Source organism: Pristis pectinata, chromosome 10 (assembly GCF_009764475.1).
Source record: "Pristis pectinata isolate sPriPec2 chromosome 10, sPriPec2.1.pri, whole genome shotgun sequence".
Classification (NCBI taxonomy): domain Eukaryota; kingdom Metazoa; phylum Chordata; class Chondrichthyes; order Rhinopristiformes; family Pristidae; genus Pristis; species Pristis pectinata.
This window is the reverse complement of record NC_067414.1, coordinates 11,940,385-11,960,071: the sequence shown is the minus strand read 5'-3', so window position 1 is coordinate 11,960,071 and position 19,687 is coordinate 11,940,385. Positions and strand designations below refer to the sequence as shown.

Genomic DNA, 19,687 nt, shown 5'->3' with positions numbered 1-19,687 from the left:
ATCAGGGAGGGAATGCCAGAAATTAGTAAAACAGTCATGAGCTGTACAGTCCTGGCCACCACTGCGGGATGTGACAGCGATCAGCAAGGGTGCAGAGCGGATTTATGAGGATATTTCCAGAACTAGGGAAGTTTAGAGTAGCTGGGTTGGGAGGGTTTTCTTTAGAAGAGTCAAGGCCGAGAGGAGATTTAAATCAACAGGTAAAAAAATTTTAAAAGGTCTGATCAGGGCAAGCAGGAAGGACCTGTTTGCCAGAGACTTTAATAGGAGGATGAACATGGTAGTGTAGCGGTTAGCGTAACGCTATTACAGTGCCAGTGACCCGGGTTCAATTCTGGCCACTGTCTGTAAGGAGTTTGTACGTTTTCCCCATGTATCTGCGTGGGTTTCCTCCGGGTGCTCCGGTTCCCTCCCACATTCCAAAGACGTACAGGTTAGGAAGTTGTGGGCATGTTATGTTGGCGCCGGAAGGGTGACAACACTTGCGGGATGCCCCCAGAACACTCTATGCAAAAGATTTATTTCACTGTGTGTTTCGGTGTACACGTGACTAATAAAGATATCTTATCTTAGATTTAAGGTAATAAGTAGAATTACTGAGATTTGGGGAATTTTTTCATCTAAAGAGTGCTGGGCATCAGGAACTCAAAGCTAAAAAGGTTTGTGGAGGCAAAAACCTTCATCACATTTCAAAAGTACCTGAATGAGCCTCATATGTGCGTTGAAAGCTGGGATGTATGATTAGCCTGAACAGCTCCATCTGAGCTGCAGAATGGCCCACACTGGTGCTGTAAAAATCATGATCAGGATGTGGAACTCAGCACTAGAGTGGTTAAGGCAAACAGCATAGATACATTTAAGGTGAATCTAGATAAATGCAAGTGAGAAAAGAACAGAGTATGCTGAAAGGGCAAGAGACAAGGAAAGGTAGGAGAAGTGTTGCATGGAGAACACACACCTGCATGTATCAGTTGGACTAAATGCCCCATTTCAATAGGCTCTACAATTAATTTCTTTAATTCCTCTAAAGATGTACCTATATAGAACACATGTAAAATAACACAACTTCAAAACATCACACTTTAATTACCTTCGTAGGTCTTTGGAGGCAGAAGAGCTAGAATATCATAGAGTCGTAAACGCACCATTGCTGCACTCGCCTTTAGCTGAGCTCCATAAGCCTTTGACTGATGGGATGCTGGGGGAACAAAGAACTTGTGGTTACCAAAGGGGTTTGGTTCCACTGAGTGTTACCAGATCCCACATATTTTTTAAAAAAACAATAATTATTACAAATCCAATCATTTCCATAAACTGTCCTTTAACTTTACCTTGGGCTGGGTCATAAATTATTTCAGTATTGAACGGGTAATGTGAAAAATAATGGCCATCAGTAATCACCTGGCCGGTAGATTACATCTTTGACTCCAGAAATTCCACATCCTTATTGTCAAATCCATTTCCCTCTGTGGTCGTCTCCGACTGTACACTATCTCAGTTACTTGTTTAGCCCAAGGTAAGGTTCCAAGTCCACATTGACGCCATCGCAAAAGCTACTTGCACCCTTCATCTGTATCTATCTCAGCTCATTAGGCATTAAAACTCCAGGACCAGCTCCATGTTCTGACAGTCTCCTGGACATGCCTCCCATTCTTAACTCTGCAAATCTCACCTCATCCAAAACTCTACTGTCTATATCCTGCCTTATACGAAGCTCACTCACCTGTGATCAATATACCTGCAGACCTACACTGACTGCTAACCTCCACTGCCTAGCAGTTAAGACGTACATCCCCAAGTTGAAATCCCTCCTTGGCCTCACACTGCTTCCCACTGCAATATCCTGCTCCAGTGCTATCAACCCTCCCAAACAATTTACCTGATTCCAACCCACTGCATACCCATTATCTTTGCTCCACCGCTGGTGGCCATCCAGCAAGCCTCCAACAGGAGGCCATTCAACCCATCAAGCCCATTCTATCATTCAGTGAGATCGCAGCTGATCTAAAGCCTAACCCCCAACTGCTTTGGTGCCACATCCCTTCAAATATTTGGGTAGTAAAGATCTAGCAATCATTCTCAAATGTGAAGTTTTTGTCTCCCATTTTCCATGTTTCCAGCTGCAGGGACTAAGGTTAGATCCTGAAACCAGATGCTGTGTGTGTGGAGATTACACATTCTTCCTGTGACTGTGGCGTTTTCCGGTGGGGAGTCCAGCTTCCTCCCACATCCCAAGGGTATGCTGGTAGATTAACTGGCTACTGCAAGATGCCCCTAATGTAGGTATGCAGCAAGAGAGTCCAAGTGGAGTTAATAGGCACATGAGAGAGAACAAGTTATGAGGCTCGGGGGCAGTGGGGGGGGGGAGAGACAGGATAGATGGGATTGCTTTGTTGGAGCCTACATGGATCTGATGGGTTGAATGGCCTTTGTGTCATAATAAATATTAGAGTAATAGAAACAGGCCCTTCAGTCCAACATGCCTATGCTGACTATCAAGTACCTATCTATACTGGTGTCATTTATCACCACTTTCTTCCACAGCCTCCTATGCCTTGGCAATTCATGTGCTTGTTCAGATGCTTCTTAGATTTTATCTGCCATGCCCTCGACCTTTCACGTAGCCTCTTGAAACCTCTTTGCATCTTCCTCATCATCCACACTTGGCAGTAACAAACTTGGATATATTACACTTGGCCCACCTGATTATAGATCACAGATAGCCAAGGCCCCAACACCAACCCCTGCAGCATTCCACTAGTAATAGATACCCAAGCCAAAAATGAAATGTCTATTCCTATTCTCTGTTCACTAACCAATCCTCAGTTATTACCAGCTAATACTCCCAATCCCACATGCTCTAGTTTTGATCAACAATCTCTTGTATGGCCTTCTAAAAGTCCAAATACACCATACCCACTGGTTACCCCTCATCTATTCACGTCGTTACAAGCCCAAAGAGCTCCAACAGATTTGTCAAACATGACTTCCCTTTCATTAATCTACTTTCTGTGTCCAATCCTGTTATTATCTTCTAAGTGCTCTGCAACCACTTTCGTAATACATGCAGCATTTTCCCTTCCACCCACGTCAAATTAACTGGTCTAAGGTTTCCCCTTTTCATAAATGGTGGGTAAAACTTGATGCCTTTCAGTATGCAAGAACTGTACTCGAATCAGTATAAGTTTGAAGATGACAGCTAGTGCATCCAAAGTCTCTAAAGCCATCCCCTTTAAAACACTGGGCTGGAGGTCATCAGTTCATGATGATTTATCAGCATCCTGTCTCATCAAATCCTCCAATTTTTTTTTCTCTCCAATGCCAATATCTTACTGTTCCTCATTCATTCCTGACTTGTTGTTCTCCACTATTTCTGAGAGGATTCTTTCATAGACCAATGCAGCAGAGAAACAGGCCCTTCAGCTCACCGTGTCCACACCAACCATCAACCACCCACTTACACCAATCACATTTCATTCTCCCCACGTTTCTATCAACTACCCCCACTCACCTACAGATGATGGACAACTTTCAGCAGCCGATTAACTTCCAGCCCCCAAGTCTGAGAGATGTGGGAGGAAACCAGATCATTGGAGCCATGAGGCAGCAGCTCTCTGAGCTGCCCCACTGCGCGGCTCAAAACGAGCTTAGTTTATTATTTGGTCATTATCACATTGCTATTGTTTGCAGCTTATCATGCACGAACCAGCTGGAATATTTTCCATATTATAAAGTGACTACACTTCCAATACGCTTTATTGATTATAAAGTGATGATGGACATAAAGCATTTAATTCCTCGGCCACCTCCTTATTCCCCAATATGATTTCTCCCATCTCACTCTAAAGAACCTTCATTAAGTTGATTAATTCTCAGATCAATCATTGTTTAGTCCAAAATGGACGAGTTAACACCTGTGCTGAAATCCATCTATTAGTTTTTCCTGCTAGGTTTGTCCATAAATCTCTTCAGGATTATTCTCATTTATGCTACCATCAACATGTTTGTTTTCTGGTATTGCTTAGGTCCAACTGGGACCATTTTGTCCCTTTGTTCCAGCTCAGGTACATTCCTATTACTCCAAACTGCCTTCTTTCATCTTTACAATCTCCAAACCAGGTCAACAACCATTTCTTTAGAGCATCTGATGGAAGTCTACCTCAACTGCAGTATTGTATCGCTATTACAGCGCCAGCAACCCGGGTTCAATTCCCGCCGCTGTCTGTAAGGAGTTTGTACGTTCTCCCTGTGTCTGCGTGGATTTACTCCGGGTGCTCCAGTTTCCTTACGTCTGTGGTGGGTAAGCTGTTAGAAAGGATTCTAAGAGATAGGATCTATGAGCATTTAGAGAATCATGGACTGATTAGGGACAGCCAGCATGGCTTTGTGAAGGGAAGATCACGTTAGGGTTCTTTGAGGAGGTAACCAGGAAGATTGATGAGGGTAGTGCAGTAGATGTAGTCTACATGGATTTTAGTAAGGCGTTTGACAAGGTTCTGCATGGTAGGCTTCTTCAGAAGGTTGGAGGCCAAGGGATCCAGGGAGGCTTGGCCGTGTGGATCAGAATTGGCTTGCCTGTAGAAAGCAGAGGGTCGTGGTGGATGGAGTGCATTCAGATTGGAGGGCTGTGACTAGTGGTGTCCCGCAGGGATCAGTTCTGAGACCTCTACTTTTTGTGATATTTATTAATGACTTAGATGAGGGGTGGAAGGGTGGATTAGCAAGTTTGCAGATGACACAAAGATCGGTGGTGTTGTGGATAGTGTGGAGGGCTGTTGAAGCTTACAGAGGGATATTGATAAGATGCAGAGCTGGGCTGACAAGTGGCAGATGGAGTTCAGTCCAGAGAAGTATGAGGTGGTACACTTTGGAAGGACAAACTCCAAGATAACGGTACAAGATAAATGGCAGGATTCTGGGTAGTGTAGAGGAGCAGAGGGATCTGGGGGTTCATATCCACAGATCACTGAAAGTTGCCTCACAGGTGGATAGGGTAGTTAAGAAAGCGTATGGGATGTTAGCCTTCATAAGTCGTGGGATCAAGTTTAAGAGCCACGAGGTAATGATGCAGCTTTACAAAACTTAGAATACTGTGTCCAGTTCTGGTCCCCTCATTATAGGAAGGATGTGGACACGTTGGAGAGGGTACAGAGGAGATTTACCAGGATGCTGCCTGGATTAGAGAGTATGGATTATGAGGAGACACTAAAGGAGCTAGGACTTTACTCATTGGAGAGGAGGAGGATGAGGGGAGACATGATAGAGGTATACAAAATTTTAAGAGGAATAGATAGAGTGGAAAGCCAGCGCCTCTTTCCCAGGGCATCAATGCTCAATACAAGAGGGCATGGCTTTAAGGTAATGGGTGGGAAGTTCAAGAGAGATGTCAGAGGGAAGTTTTTCACCCAGAGAGTGGTTGGTGCATGGAATGCGCTGCCTGGGGTGGTGGTGGAGGCAGATACATTGGTCAAGTTCAAGAGATTGTTAGATAAGCATATGGAGGAATTTAAGATAGAGGGATATGTGAGAGGAAGAGGTTAGATAGTCTTAAGATGTGGTTTGAAGGTCAGCACAACATGGTGGGCCGAAGGCCCTGTATTGTGCTGTATTGTTCTATGGTTCCTCCCACATTCCAAAGACGTAGGGGTTAGGAAGTCGTGGGCATGCTATGTTGGAGCCAGAAGCGTGGCGACACTTGCGGGCTGCCCCCAGAACACTCTACGCAAAAGATGCATTTCACTGTGTTTCGATGTACATGTGACTAATAAAGATATCTTGTCTTGTCTTGTCCCCCATTTACTACTCCATTGATTCCTCAGAGCATTCAGTCGATTTTGATGCATGTTACCTTTACAATTCCATATTGGCTCTCACTAACTAGCTCAAAACCAAGGAACTGATTGTGGACTTTAGGAAGGGGAACGAGGTGAATTAGCGCCAGTCCTCATTGAAGGGTCTGCGGTGGAAAGGGCGTGCAGCTTCAAGCTCCTGGGTGTCAATGTTTCGGAGGATCTATCCTGGGCCCAGCACATGGATGCAACCATGAAGGTGTGCCAGCTTCTCTACTTTCTTAGAAGTTTAAGGAAATTCAGCATGTCATCGAAGACTCTGACAAACTTCTACAGATGTACAGGTACAGCTCTCCCCGCCATCAAGGACATCAACAAGAGGTGATGTCTCAGGAAGGTGACATTCATCATCAGGGGCCCCCACCAGGCCATGTCCTCTTCTCATTGCTGCCCAGGCAGGAAGTACTGGAGCCTGAAGACCCACACCTCAAGGTTCTTCCCCACTGCCATCAGCTTCTTGAGCACACCTGAAAAACCATAACACTGCCTCAGACTATATTTTCTTCAACTGCCCTAATGTCATTATGTTTATTTTGTCTTGTAGGTTATGCATAATTTATGTTAATTTAAGTTAATGTAATTTGTTTGTCATATTTGTAATGTACTGTGTGGCTGCTACAATAAGTTAATTTTCATGGCATTTATACCCTGGGTATGTATGCCCACAATAATAAACTTGAACTTTAAAATTCACCAGTGCTCAATATTTATGCATTCCAATAACTTTTCTGCAAAATATACTAACAGGTCTTTTAGTGTCTCCCTTCTTTCTCTCCTTTCATAAATGATAGTCAAATTTGCAATTTTTCAAGGATATTTCCATAACAGTAATCTTCCAATGTGTTGCTGATTAAGATAAGATCTTTATTAGTCACATGTACATCGGAACACAGTGAAATGCAGTTTTTGTGTAGAGTGTTCTGGGGGCAGCCCGCAAGTGTCGCCACGCTTCCGGCGCCAACATAGCATGCCCATGACTTCCTAACCCATATGTCTTTGGAATGTGGGAGGAAACCGGACCACCCGGAGAAAACCCACGCTGTCACGGGGAGAACATACAAACTCCTTACAGAAAGCATTTGTATCTACTTCCCTTTATACTCTGGAATGGAAATCATTAGGTCCTCATGGTTTGTTAGCTTTAGGGCCATTTTATTCCCCTAAATGCTATTTTCTTGCTGTTTATGTCCATATCAGTCTAGTTGTGCCTCAGTCCAGGGGTAATTAGGGATGGACAATAAATGCTAGCAATTCCAGGGACGTCCACATACTGTGAACAAATTTAAATGTGCGGGTTAGAGCACCTCAGTTCTCACACTATGCTACAGATGGATGTCTTCAAAATGGTGTGGTCTTACCTTTCAGGTATGAACAGAAGACTGAACAGTAATCTAATGGAGACCTTAAGAACGTTTTTATAAAATGATCACAGGAAATCAAAACTTGATGCCATCAATGTAAAATTTGTACTAAGAAATCAGTCTGGCCATTCCTAATTTCCTTTAATAAATAGACAGCTGCCTTCATGGAGCTTTGCAAGCCTTGTGAAGATATTCCCTGCAATCCTGTTGGACAGGGAGTTCCAGGATTCTGACCCAGCATCAAGAAACACACAGCAAAATATTTCAAGTCAAGATGGGGAGTTGCTGGAAAGGAACTCAGTGTGGTGATGTTCACGTGCATTAGCTGCTCTTGCCCTTCTTGGTAGGAGGTGACAGAGTCCGAGAGACTTTGCCAGAGACATGTGTAGATGCGTGCACTGTAGCCCCATGTGCAATGGTGGTGGAAGGTGTGTGGTGGACACTGCAAAATGAGATGGGTGATTGGAGAATGCATGTGAAAGAGAATAGATTGCAGGGAAATACTGGTGGAATGGGATTGATGGGATTGCTCTGAGAGCCAGCATTAATTCAATGGGCCAAATGGCCACCTCCTATGTCGTAAGAAAATACAAGATAATATTGAGTTTCTTGATACTTTTGCAGCTGCACTCATCCCGGAAAATGAAGAGAATTCTATCACACTTGTGTTGTAGTGAGAAGATATAGAGGAGTCAGTGGGTTACTTGCTGTAGATACCCAAGGTCTGATTTACATACAACCCCAGCCATGTGCGGTCTGGTTAAGCTTCCTGTTAGTAGTGACTCTTAGGGAATCCGGCAATGATAATGCTGTTAAGCATCAAGACAGAGTGCTTAGGCTCTCAGTTGTTGCCCTTTAACAGAATATTGCCCAGGACTTGCTGTATGTGGCCACTGGCTAATTACTAGCGAAGCAGTTGAAAATGAAACACCTTTCAACATCCCTGCTTCTGACCTTGTGACGGAAGGAACATCAACGATGTAGCAACTGAGCTGTGGCCACTGCCCATATTCCCTCCATTCTTTTCTAATAAGATCTTGATGTGTTAATCTTGATGCCCCTCACAAACATCTTTCCATATTCTCTGTTCGCAAATCTTACTACCTTTTAGACCTTCCTGTGCTCTCTCTATCAGCCCCCTGAACCTACAATATCTTTGCACTTCTGTATGCTCACTCCTTTAATTTTAAGTGTTACCTTTCCCCTCTTCTTTGTTGTGACCTCGCACCTTATTGCACTGCACTTTCTCTGTAGCTGTGACACTTTACTCTGTACTGTTATTGATTTTACTTGTACTACATCAATGCATTCTGTACTGACTCAATGTGACTGCACTGTGTAATGAATTAACTTGTACGATCGGTTTGTAAAACAAGCTTTTCACTACACCTCGGTACAAGTGACAATAATAAACCAATACCAATAGTTATTTTAACAAGATTTCTCACCCCTTGGAAAAATATACTGGTCCTGCATTAACCCAAACTATCTTTGATCATCATACTCTGACTGTAGGATTATGAAGAAACAGTCTGGAACCATTTGCTGTCAAGCATCTGCCTCATCCTATTCAACTTAACATTCTCAAAGTTAATGTTGGGACAGGTTAAGCTTCTCCTATCATTGAATTCCATCATTTGATCACTATTGGATAAATGTTTCTTTGCTGGATTAACTAAGTCTGTCTCAATACTAAATGTAGTAACGATTGCTGCAGGCAGTGGAATTCCCTTGCTAGACTGTTCCTCTCCAAACACCTTCAAACCCCTCTTTTGGCCGACTCTGCTTCTTTACATCCTGAGTTAGCTTCTAAAATTATTCTACATCAAGCAAATCAACAAACGTAAATTGTAGTTTAATTGAAATATATTTAGTTATGCTAGGATTTGTGCCAGATGTTGGGGGAAATCTGGTAAGTACTCACTGAGACAACATCAGCATGGCACATTCAATCGGGGTCATTATTCTGCGAATCACATCGTCGGTGAGAAGCTCAGGACAGTGGGCGACAAAACTCCTCATGGCTGCAGGGAAAGAGCAAGACGTAGGTTTCAAAAGGCACATTCACTCCTCTCGTGCACCCCCCCCCCCCCCCACACACACTCCTCAACACCTCCCCGCCCAGCTCTGTTCAAAGTACTAAGTACGATGTGACGTACTTCACATCATCCCTCAGACACCGTGTTGAAGTGGTCACTCCTCACCTGAGGGAGTTTGGAAAGGGAAACCAATCCGGGGTCAGGGAAAATAAGTGCAAGGCTGAACTATGCGCAGCCAACAACTGAAAAGCAGAATTCATTCCTAACTCTTTAGATCTTCATCTTTGTCAGTTACCTTTCCCTACAGAGAATGGTGAGAATGGGGAAGTGCTGCCACATGGAGAAATAAAGCAGAAAGCACTGATACATTTAAGGAAAGGCTTGATGCATACATGAAAGGGAACACAAGGTGAAGTAGAATACAAACTCTGGCTTAGAGCAGCTGGGCCGAACGGCCTGCATTAATATTTTAGGTTCTACGCAATACTCTGTGCTTTGAGGTTTAAGACACACTCATGTTCACATGCAAACTGCTAACCTTGAAGGAAGTTTAACTTCCTCTCAACCATCATATAAATTTTAAGTAGGATAAAACTAGGTAGGGAAAGAATTAGTTCAGATGGAGGACATGCAGCAGCTGCTTGATGTGGGAACTAGTGGACCCTGCTGGGGTGCACAGTGACTACTTCTGCAGTAAGTGCTGGAGGCTGATGGAACTTCAGCTCAGAATTGATGAGCTGGAGTCACAGCTTCGAACACTGCAAAGCATCAGGGAGGGAGAGAGTTATGTAGATAATGTGCATCGGGAGACAGTCACCCCCCCTTAGAGCAGGTACTTCTAGGGTCCAGGAAGTAGATAGAAGGGTGACTGTCAGGGGAGAGAAAAAGAAAAAGGGAACAGGCAGACAGTGCAGAGGACCCCGAAGGCTGTTCCCCTCAAATAACAGGTTTTCCACTTTGGAAGCTGTTGACGAGGATGACCTGCAGGGATCAGGCAGCAGTAGCCAGGTCTCTGGCACTGGGACCAGTCCTGCTGCTCACAAGGGAAGGGAGGAGGAGGGCAGTAGTGATAGGGGACTCGATAGTCAGGGAAACAGATAGGAGGTTCTGTGGAAGTGAACATGAATCCCGGATGGTATGTTGCCTCCCAAGTGCCAGGGTCCGGGATGTCTCTGATCGGGTCCACAGTATTCTCGAGCGGGAGGGAGAACAGCCAGAAGTTGTGGTACATGTTGGTACCAACGACATAGGTAGGAAGAGGGATGAGGTCCTGAAAAGTGAGCTCAGGGAGCTAGGCAGAAGGCTGAAGAACAGGACCTCAAGGGTAGCAATCTCAGGATTGCTGCCAGTGCCACGCGATAGTGAAGGTAGGAATAGGAGGAGGTGGCAGATAAATGCGTGGCTGAGGAGTTGGTGCAGGAGGGAGGGTTTCAGATTTGTGGATCATTGGGATCTCTTCTGGGGAAGGTGGGACCTGTACAGAGAGGACGGGTTACACCTGAACCCAAGGGGGGCCAATATCCTTGCAGCCAGGTTTGCTAGGGTGGTTTGGGAGGGTTTAACCTAGTTTGCGAGGGGGATGGGAACCAGGGCGGTAGGTCAGAGGAAGAAGTGGATGTGGAAAAGTCAGATCTAACATGTAGAGAGGCTTTGAGGAAGGAAGCAAATTACAGGGTATAAAAGTAGAAAGGTGGATGGCTAAAGTGCATTTACTTGAATGCAAGAAATATCAGGAATAAGGGAGATGAACTGAGAGCTTGGATAAGTACATGGATCTATGATATTGTGGCTATTACAGAGACTTGGCTGTCACCAGGGCAGGAATGGATATTGAATATTCCTGGATTTCAGTGTTTTAAAAGGGATGGGGGGGGGTGGGGGGGAGAACGGGAGGAGGGGTGACGATACTGGTCAGGGACACTATTACAGCGGCAGAAAGGGTGGATAATGTAGAAGGACCCTCTCCAGAGTCAGTATGGGTGGAAGTTAGGAACAAGAAAGGAGCAGTTACTCTACTGGGAGTATTCTATAGGCCCCCCAGTAGCAGCAGGGATACTGAGGAGCAGATTGGGAGGCAGATTTTGGAAAGGTGCAAGAATAACAGGGTTATCATCATGGGAGACTTCAACCTCCCAAATACTGATTGGCACCTGCTTAGTGCCAAAGGTTTAGACGGGGCAGAGTTTGTTAAGTGTGTCCAGGAAGGATTCCTGTCACAGTATGTTGACAGGCCTACCAGAGGGAATGCCACATTAGATCTAGTATTAGGTAATGAACCGGGTCAGGTGACAGATCTCTCAGTGGGTGAGCATTTGGGGGACAGTGACCACCGCTCCCTAACCTTTAGCATTGTCATGGACAAGGATAGGAGCAAAGAGGACAGGAAGATATTTAATTGGGGAAGGGCAAATTATGAGGCTATAAGGCTAGAACTTGAGAGTGTAAATTGGGATGACATTTTTGAAGGGAAATGTACTATGGAGATGTGGTCGTTGTTCAGGGATCTCTTGCAGGATGTTAGGGATAAACTTGTCCCAGTGGGGCAGAGAAGGAATGGCAGGGCGAAGGAACATGGGTGACAAGAGAGGTGGAACAACTAATTAGGAAGAAGGCAGCATACATAAAGGTGTAAGCAGCAAGGATCAGATAGGGCTCATGAGGAATATAGAGTAGCAAGGAAGGAACTTAGGAAGGGGCTGAGGAGAGCAAGAAGGGGACATGAAAAGGCTTTGGTGAGTAGGGTTAAGGAGAATCCCAAAGCTTTTTTCACATACGTGAAGAGCAGAAGGATGATGAGAGTTAAGGTAGGTCCGATTAGAGACAAAGGTGGGAAGATGTGCCTGGAAGCTGTGGAAGTGGGTGAGGTTCTCAATGAATACTTCTCTTCAGTATTCACCAAAGAGAAGGGCCTTGATGATGCTGAGGACAGTGTTGGTAAGGTTAATGTTCTAGAGCATGTAGGTATCTAGAGAGAGGATGTGTTGGAGTTGTTAGAAAATATTAGGACAGATAAGTCCCTGGGGTCTGACAGAATATTCCCCAGGCTGCTCCACGAGGCGAGGGAGGAGATTGCTGAACTGTTGGCTTGGACCTTTGAGTCCTCGTTGTCAACGGGAATGGTACCGGAGGATTGGAGGGTGGCAAATGTTGTCCCCTTATTCAAAAAAGGTAGTAGGGAAAGTCCAGGGAATTACAGACCAGTGAGCCTTACGTCTGTGGTGGGCAAGCTGTTGGAAAGGATTCTTAGAGATAGGATCTTTGAGCATTTATAGAATCATGGACTGATTAGGGACAGCCAGCATGGCTTTGTGAAGGGAAGATCATGTCTCACAAGCCTGATAGGGCTCTTTGAGGAGGTGACCAGGAAGATTGATGAGGGTAGTGCAGTAGATGTGGTCTACATGGATTTTAGTAAGGCGTTTGACAAAATTCCACATGGAAGGCTTCTTCAGAAGGTCAGAGGGCATGGGATCCAGGGAGGCTTGGTTGTGTGGATTCAGAATTGGCTTGCCTGTAGAAAGCAGAGGGTTGTGGTAGAGGGAGTGCATTCGGATTGGAGGGCTGTGACTAGTGGTGTCCCACAAGGATCGGTTCTGGGACCTCTACTTTTCGTGATATTCATTAATGACTTGGATGAGGGGGTAGAAGGGTGGGTTAGCAAGTTTGCAGATGACACAAAGGTCAATGGTGTTGTGGATAGTGTGGAGGGCTATCGAAGCTTGCAGAGGGATATTGATAGGATGCAGAGCTGGGCTGAGAAGTGGCAGATGGAGTTCAATCCGGAGAAGTATGAGGTGGTACACTTTGGAAGGACAAACTCCAAGGCGGAGTACAAGGTTAATGGTAGGATTCTGGGTAGTGTGGAGGAGCAGAGGGATCTGGGGGTTCACATCCACAGGTCACTGAAAGTTGCCTCACAGGTGGATAGGATAGTTAAGAAAGCTTATGGGATGTTAGCTTTCATAAGTCATGGGATCGAGTTTAAGAGCTGCGAGGTAATGATGCAGCTCTACAAAACTCTGGTTAGACCACACTTGGGAGTACTGTGTCCAGTTCTGGTTGCCTCATTATAGGAAGGATGTGGAAGCGTTGGAAAGGGTGCAGAGGAGATTTACCAGGATGCTGCCTGTATTGGAGAGTATGCATTATGAGGAGAGACTAAGGGAGCTAGGGCTTTACTCTTTGGAGAGAAGGAGGATGAGGGGAGACATGATAGAGGTATATAAAATATTAAGAGGAATAGACAGAGTAGACAGCCAGTGCCTCTTTCCCAGGGCACCAATGCTCAATACAAGAGGGCATGGCTTTGAAGTAATGGGTGGGAAGTTCAAGGGAGATATCAGAGGGAGGTTTTTCACCCAGAGAGTGGTTGGTGCATGGAATGCACCGCCTGGGGTAGTGGTGGAGGCAGATACATTGGTCAAGTTCAAGAGATTGTTAGATAAGCACATGGAGGAATTTAAAATAGGGGGATATGTGGGAGGAAGGGTTTAGATAGTATTAGGTGGGCCGAAGGGCCTGTATTGTGCTGTATTGTTCTGTGGTTCTATGGTATCGCCACTTGGGAAAAAAAAAGTTCATTCACCTCATCACTGTTGTTATGTGTATCCAGAATGGCACATTTCCTATGTTACATGAATCGAATAAAGTACCTTACTCATTTGTAAAGCGTTTTTAAGATCTTTTTGGAGAAGTGAAAGTTACTAAATAATTCAATCATTAAAGGACTCTGGGGCAGGAAGTGTAATTCTTCATGAGTAATACAGCTGCTAAAATATGCCTTCTTGAAAACTAATTGGAAGCTGTACTGCTTTCTTGCATTAAAATCATCTTTTCAGGAAGAGCACTGTTCTGTTTGAAGGTAGACCTTACCACACAAGGCACCAGCTCGACCCTCCAGGGTCACCTGCCAGGTAAAGGAATCCCCTCGAGCCTTCTCTGCCTCGAGCTCTTTCAGGGAACGTGGAAACACATTGCGCCAGAGCAGCAGCATCTTGGGGAGATGATATCGAACTACAGAAGGACCTAAAATAGATTTAAAAAAGCCACTTCAGCTTGACAGTGAAGCTTACAACCTGTCAGTTGTAAACATTAAGCCACTCAAGTTCCAAGAGGAGGCCCTAACAACTGATTTGCACAGTTAATTTGCACCTGCTCATCAAACCTCTTATGCAAAATTCCCAGATAGTAACTCAGCCTGTAGCAGAAGTCTAGGAACTATAAATCGACAGCATCTATTCATCACTGGGGAACTTCAAATACGTTCTTGGGACACATTCTATTGATTTTCAAATAGTACTCGAGGCCCAGGTAAGTCTCCGACGTGCACCGCAGTAACCAAGCCGAGTTCTCGAGCAAGTCAGTCTAGACTTCACAAATGGTGCTTCACAAGCCCTACTTCCTCTGAGAAGATATTTACGTTATAAATCCAACATTCTGGATGCATCTGTACTTGGGATAACAAACCTTGTCCAAGTTGTCACCACAATCCCCCGGCAATTATTGGCGGGATTTAACATGCTTCTTGTGGGGCAGGTGGGGAAAGGAGCATTGAATGGTGCAGCGGACGAAGCATTATCTCCAGACCCAATGCAAGGGTCCTATGTGAAATGAGATTGACCAATCTCCATTCATTTCCAGTAGTTGGCAGTTACACAATGCTCATCTGAGGCTGGTGCAGAGATGATCAGCTCTGGAGAGGGGAAAGCACCCCCAGGACTGACCTGTGGAAGTGCGATTCTAAAACTAACTGTGCTACACTTGACCCAAGGCTGCTAACTCTCAAGCCAACATTTTGCAGAAAAGAACAAAGGCTGGGAAATTGATCCTTCACCATTAAAATCTTTTCAATAAGAGGACAGATTGATGATCAGACAAAATAACCGGTAATGCTCTTATAAACGCAGCACTAACGCCGAGGGCCAACGCTCCCTACATACAAACCTAGGCTCATCAGTGCTCCCAGGAGAAGCCATCCAGCCTGTGTGCGTTGCAGTGACAAGCGACTGTTCTGAGATGCTGTGCGCAACAGGTCCTCTGCAATGCTCACTACCATCTGCAGGGAAAGAATGGAGTAAGTCAACTCTCACCATAGAAATGTAACACCAAAAATAAATGCAAGCCTGCAGAGGAGAGTTATACCAGGGGAGAGGAGTCTCAGATGTGTGGAGAGACCAAAGAAACTAGGGCTGTTCTCCATATGGCAGAGCAAGTTAAAGGAAGAGCTTTAATGTTCCCTGCTGCATGGTGAACAACACTAGTGAAGTGAGATTGACCGGTCTCAATTCATTTCCAGTAGTTGGCAGCTGCACAATGTTCAGCTGAGGCTGGTGCAGAGATGATCAGCTCTAGAGAGCGGGAAGCATGCCCAGGATAGAGTAGGTGAAGAGAAACCATTTCACATCACCAGATGGTCAGTCGGTAACCAGAGGGATTGAGTTAAAAAGTGTTTGGCAAAAGAGCCAGAGAGGAGATGAAAATTTTAAGACAACGAGTTGTTTTGATCTGGATAACAGTGCATGAAGGGGAGCTGGAAGCAAAGTCAATACAAAAATATTTGAAAAGGAAACATTTTCAGACTATGGGGAAGGAGCGGAGGGAATGCAACTAATTGTGGGCACACAGGCTCAATGGTTCAAATAGCATCCTCGTGTTTTAAGAATCTGATCACGAGATCAATCAGCAAACTGAAATCAACTAAATCTGTGATGATCCTCCATACTCCTGTTACTAATCTGTGTTTTAAATAAGACTAGATACAAAAACAATAACCTTAATGAAGCAAAGGTTAATTCTGTGTTCTGAGAACTGTGACAGAAAGCAGGTTTGACCACGAGCAACAAACAATCTGCTGCAGGAATTCAGCAGGTCGAGCAGCATCTATGAGGGAAAAGGAATTGTTGACATTTCAGGTCAAAACCCAACGTCAGGACTGAGAGTGAAGAGGGGAGATTAGGCAGTATAATGGGGAGAGGGGGAAGGGTGAGACGGGGCAAGAGGTGCTTGGTGGACTGAGCAGGGCTGAAGGATGACGGGCAGATTTATCCAGGCCTTTGCAAGTCATTCTGCTGCCTCAAAACCATAACCAAGATTGATATTAACTCTCCCTCCTTTTAGTTAATCTCCTTAAAGCTGCAGGCCTCAGTATTCTCACACAGGTAGCACTTGAAGCAGCTCTTTTCAAATTGCATCACTCATAAAATTCAAACAACAAAATAACACAGGGGCCAAACAAAAAAAAAATCAAGACTGGTGAAAAAGGGTCAGAGCAGCCTGGACTTGGTGAGTATTCTCAGGAACTGATGTGGGTGACCAGATGGAGCCTGCACATAGCTGCAATCAGAAATTCAAATTGGGAAGGACATTACAATACCCAATTCTATTTAATGTAAATAACCCAAGCCATACATGCAGTGCTAAACATTAATTTAGAGTGCTTTTAAATGGCAATTCTTTAAAAATAAAATTTAAAATGGGACCCTCTTGCAGGATGAGATTTATCTGGGAAAAGCAGCGTCACTTCACTGCAATCTCCCATTACACCCAGTCTTCACCAAGCCAGCCATCTCTAATGGGAATGCAATGGCTACACATGCCAGCTAGATTATCTGAGAGTGCACGAACCCTTGGTGATCACTCTCCTGTACAGCCAAATGATAATGAAGTAACTTGCAGTGGCCATGACTCAGAAGTGAGAGCTGTACTTTGGAGGTGCCGTCCGTCAGAAGGGGAACTGAATAGAAACCTCACCTGGCCCCTCGGATGGATGTGAAAGATCACATGGTGTTAGAGCAGGTGTCCCAGCCAAATTTTATTCCTCAACTAACATTATAAGTGGGTTGTGGTAATTGTCACACCGGTGTTTGAGACCTTGCTGTGGATTAGCTGTGCCATGTCTCTGACATTACAACAACGACTACAATCAAAAGTGCTCCGGGATGTTCCAAGGCCAAAGAAAGGATTGTGGAAATGTCAGGTCTCCTCTTTACCTTTCCTTTGGAGTGAGGAATTCCGAGGGGGCACTGGTGCACGCTGCCCAGCAATGCTGCCATTGCAAAACTGTATCCAGTGACAGCTTCTGGTGATGTCTTCAGATTGTTGATGCATTCTGCGCACCTATCCAACAGTGGAGTCAGCTGGTAGGGCAATGCGACAGCTACGCAGCGCAGGCACCAGGCTGCCCCCAGCCTGGCTGCCATACTCGGATGGAGCAACACAGAGGTCACTGTCTCCAGAAGACCTTTCAAGAAAGAAAAGTTTCCATTTAAGAATTCATGTAAAAATTCCATGGACATGTTCTAAATAATATTGAGTCCGGCCTTTATTGTAACATCATCATTTGGTCTGCATCAATGTTTGCCTTCAACCTGAAACAAACCTCTCCTGCCTGCAATCTAACTGACATTTATTTGGTGATACAAAACACTCTTACTGCAGTAACAAAGGTGGAGATGGCAATTAAACCAGTCACATCAAGAGACAAATCATTAGCTCATTTTTAAACACTCAAGTCTGTGGATCGTCAGGTTTTTGGCAAAATCCAAAATTTCAGCTGTTAAGGCTGTAAGCTCTTTTCTTTTCCTTGAAGACACTTTTTAAAACTCAAATCCCATTAACATCCTGTTACAGAGTCCGGTTCATTCTTAAATCAGATAAACGGACAGGGTTAAACATTTCCCCTCCAGTAGCCTGCTTGAGTTGATTTCCCTCTGCACAACTGCAATTACCAATATCACCCCTTCCCCACCTACCCAGAGAAATATCCACAGACACTTCCTAGTGTCTGTCCTAAGTTGAGCTTCAGACCTTGCCTGTGACTTGGTGTATCCGAATCTGTAAGGGCCAGATCACTCTCCCTATCCATCTTGCTCTTGGGTAGTCTTGACTTTGCAAGTCATTCCTGAAACCCCTCAAACAGCTGAAATCAGCCCTCCAAATTGGCTGGCTTGTTTTCTATATTACGATAGCAACTCTGCTTCAAAAGTAGTTCATTGACTGTAAAGCAATTTAGGATTTCCTGAGATTGTGAAAGGCACTACACAAATGCAAACATCTTTTTGTGAAGTTTGGTTGTGGATTTTACCATGTTAGAGGTGCTATATACACCAATACAAACCTCCCTCCCTTCTCTCCACCACCCCCCCCTTCCAAATCAAGGGACCTATCTGTCATCTACCTGACCACGTACCGATGGAGGGTTCCTGAAGAAGAGGAGAGGCAGTGGCACTCAGGCTCTGGACCAGGCTGCCGAGTTCCTGTAGGGCGCACACCATCACATGTTGGCTCGCAGACACATCGGCGGCCCCCGACTTACTATCATTATTGGCGTCATTCATCACAGATTCTGTCAGGACAGAAACAGTGCGCTGAGTCGGGATAATTACCATGGGAGCACATTCCAAATATCTGTGCTCCCCACAACAAAACAAAAATGTAGACCGACACTTTACCCAATTAGTATAAACCAGGGCTCCAGTAGTAAGTGGGTTTGCTTTCGCAGTAGAAAAGTAATTGAAAACAAACCGTGAACAGTAGAGGTGCAGTTGCCCTTGACATTTGAAACAACTGAGGAGCGTGGTGGCCACTTCAGAGGGAAAGGTCAACCACAGTGATGTAATACCAAGAGGACCAGATCATCGGCATTATGTTTCCCAGGCAACAGGATGTCATTGGACCACTTGGAGTTTATAACAAACCAATTCCTGGTCCTGGAACAGAACGACTGGACCATCGCACCATGGCGAGGTTGATGATTCACCCAGTTCAGATCAGGCTCACTGGAGTGAAGCGAACTGCCCAACACCTCTATTCTGCCGCATCAAAGTCAGAGCGAGAAATGACCCATTTGGCACAGTCAGTCTGTGCCAGTGGTTGCCCTCCATAGAAGCAAACATGGAACCATATTGCACAAAAGCAGGCCATAGCTTCTGACTCAACCATTCACCCTAGAAGTCAATTTCATTGAACTGTAATTCTGTGTGAAGATGTTTCTCCCCCACCCCCCGTCACGTTCTAAATCTCTTACATTTATTCTTGTACCTATGGTCCCATGTTCTTCCCCCAGTTGTTCGAAACGATTGGCTGCTGTCAACCGTGCTCAACCTTTCAGATCTCCAAAAACCTGCACCATATCTGTAATTACACAGTACTCAAGAATGGATTTACCTTTTACCAGACAACTGTGTGAATCTGTGCTGCATCTTGCCTAAAGTTTCAATATACTTCTTGTAGAGTGGTGACAAACATTGCAATACTTGGATCATTACAGATGGATACTATTTTACTTCGAACATCAGAACCAGAAGAGCCCTTCGAGTCCTTCCAGCCTGCCTGCCTTGTGTGGATGAACTGCACTTTAACTCCATTTACCTGCCTTGCTTCCACATCCGTAAACTCACTTAGGTTGCAGTTCGAGCCTGGGGAAGTAACTTCCAGGGCA

At 44.9% G+C, this 19,687-nt stretch overlaps 1 protein-coding gene across 1 annotated transcript in view; it reads right to left on the bottom strand.

The window, feature by feature from the left end:
• Nucleotides 1-19,687, bottom strand: part of heatr5b (HEAT repeat containing 5B) — a 120,749-nt gene that overhangs the window by 70,794 nt on the left and 30,268 nt on the right. Inside the window, 7 exon segments of the mRNA XM_052024517.1 lie at nt 1,091-1,187; nt 5,078-5,090; nt 9,135-9,234; nt 14,122-14,274; nt 15,193-15,304; nt 17,238-17,488; nt 18,437-18,592. Coding sequence (XP_051880477.1) covers nt 1,091-1,187; nt 5,078-5,090; nt 9,135-9,234; nt 14,122-14,274; nt 15,193-15,304; nt 17,238-17,488; nt 18,437-18,592 — 882 coding nt within the window.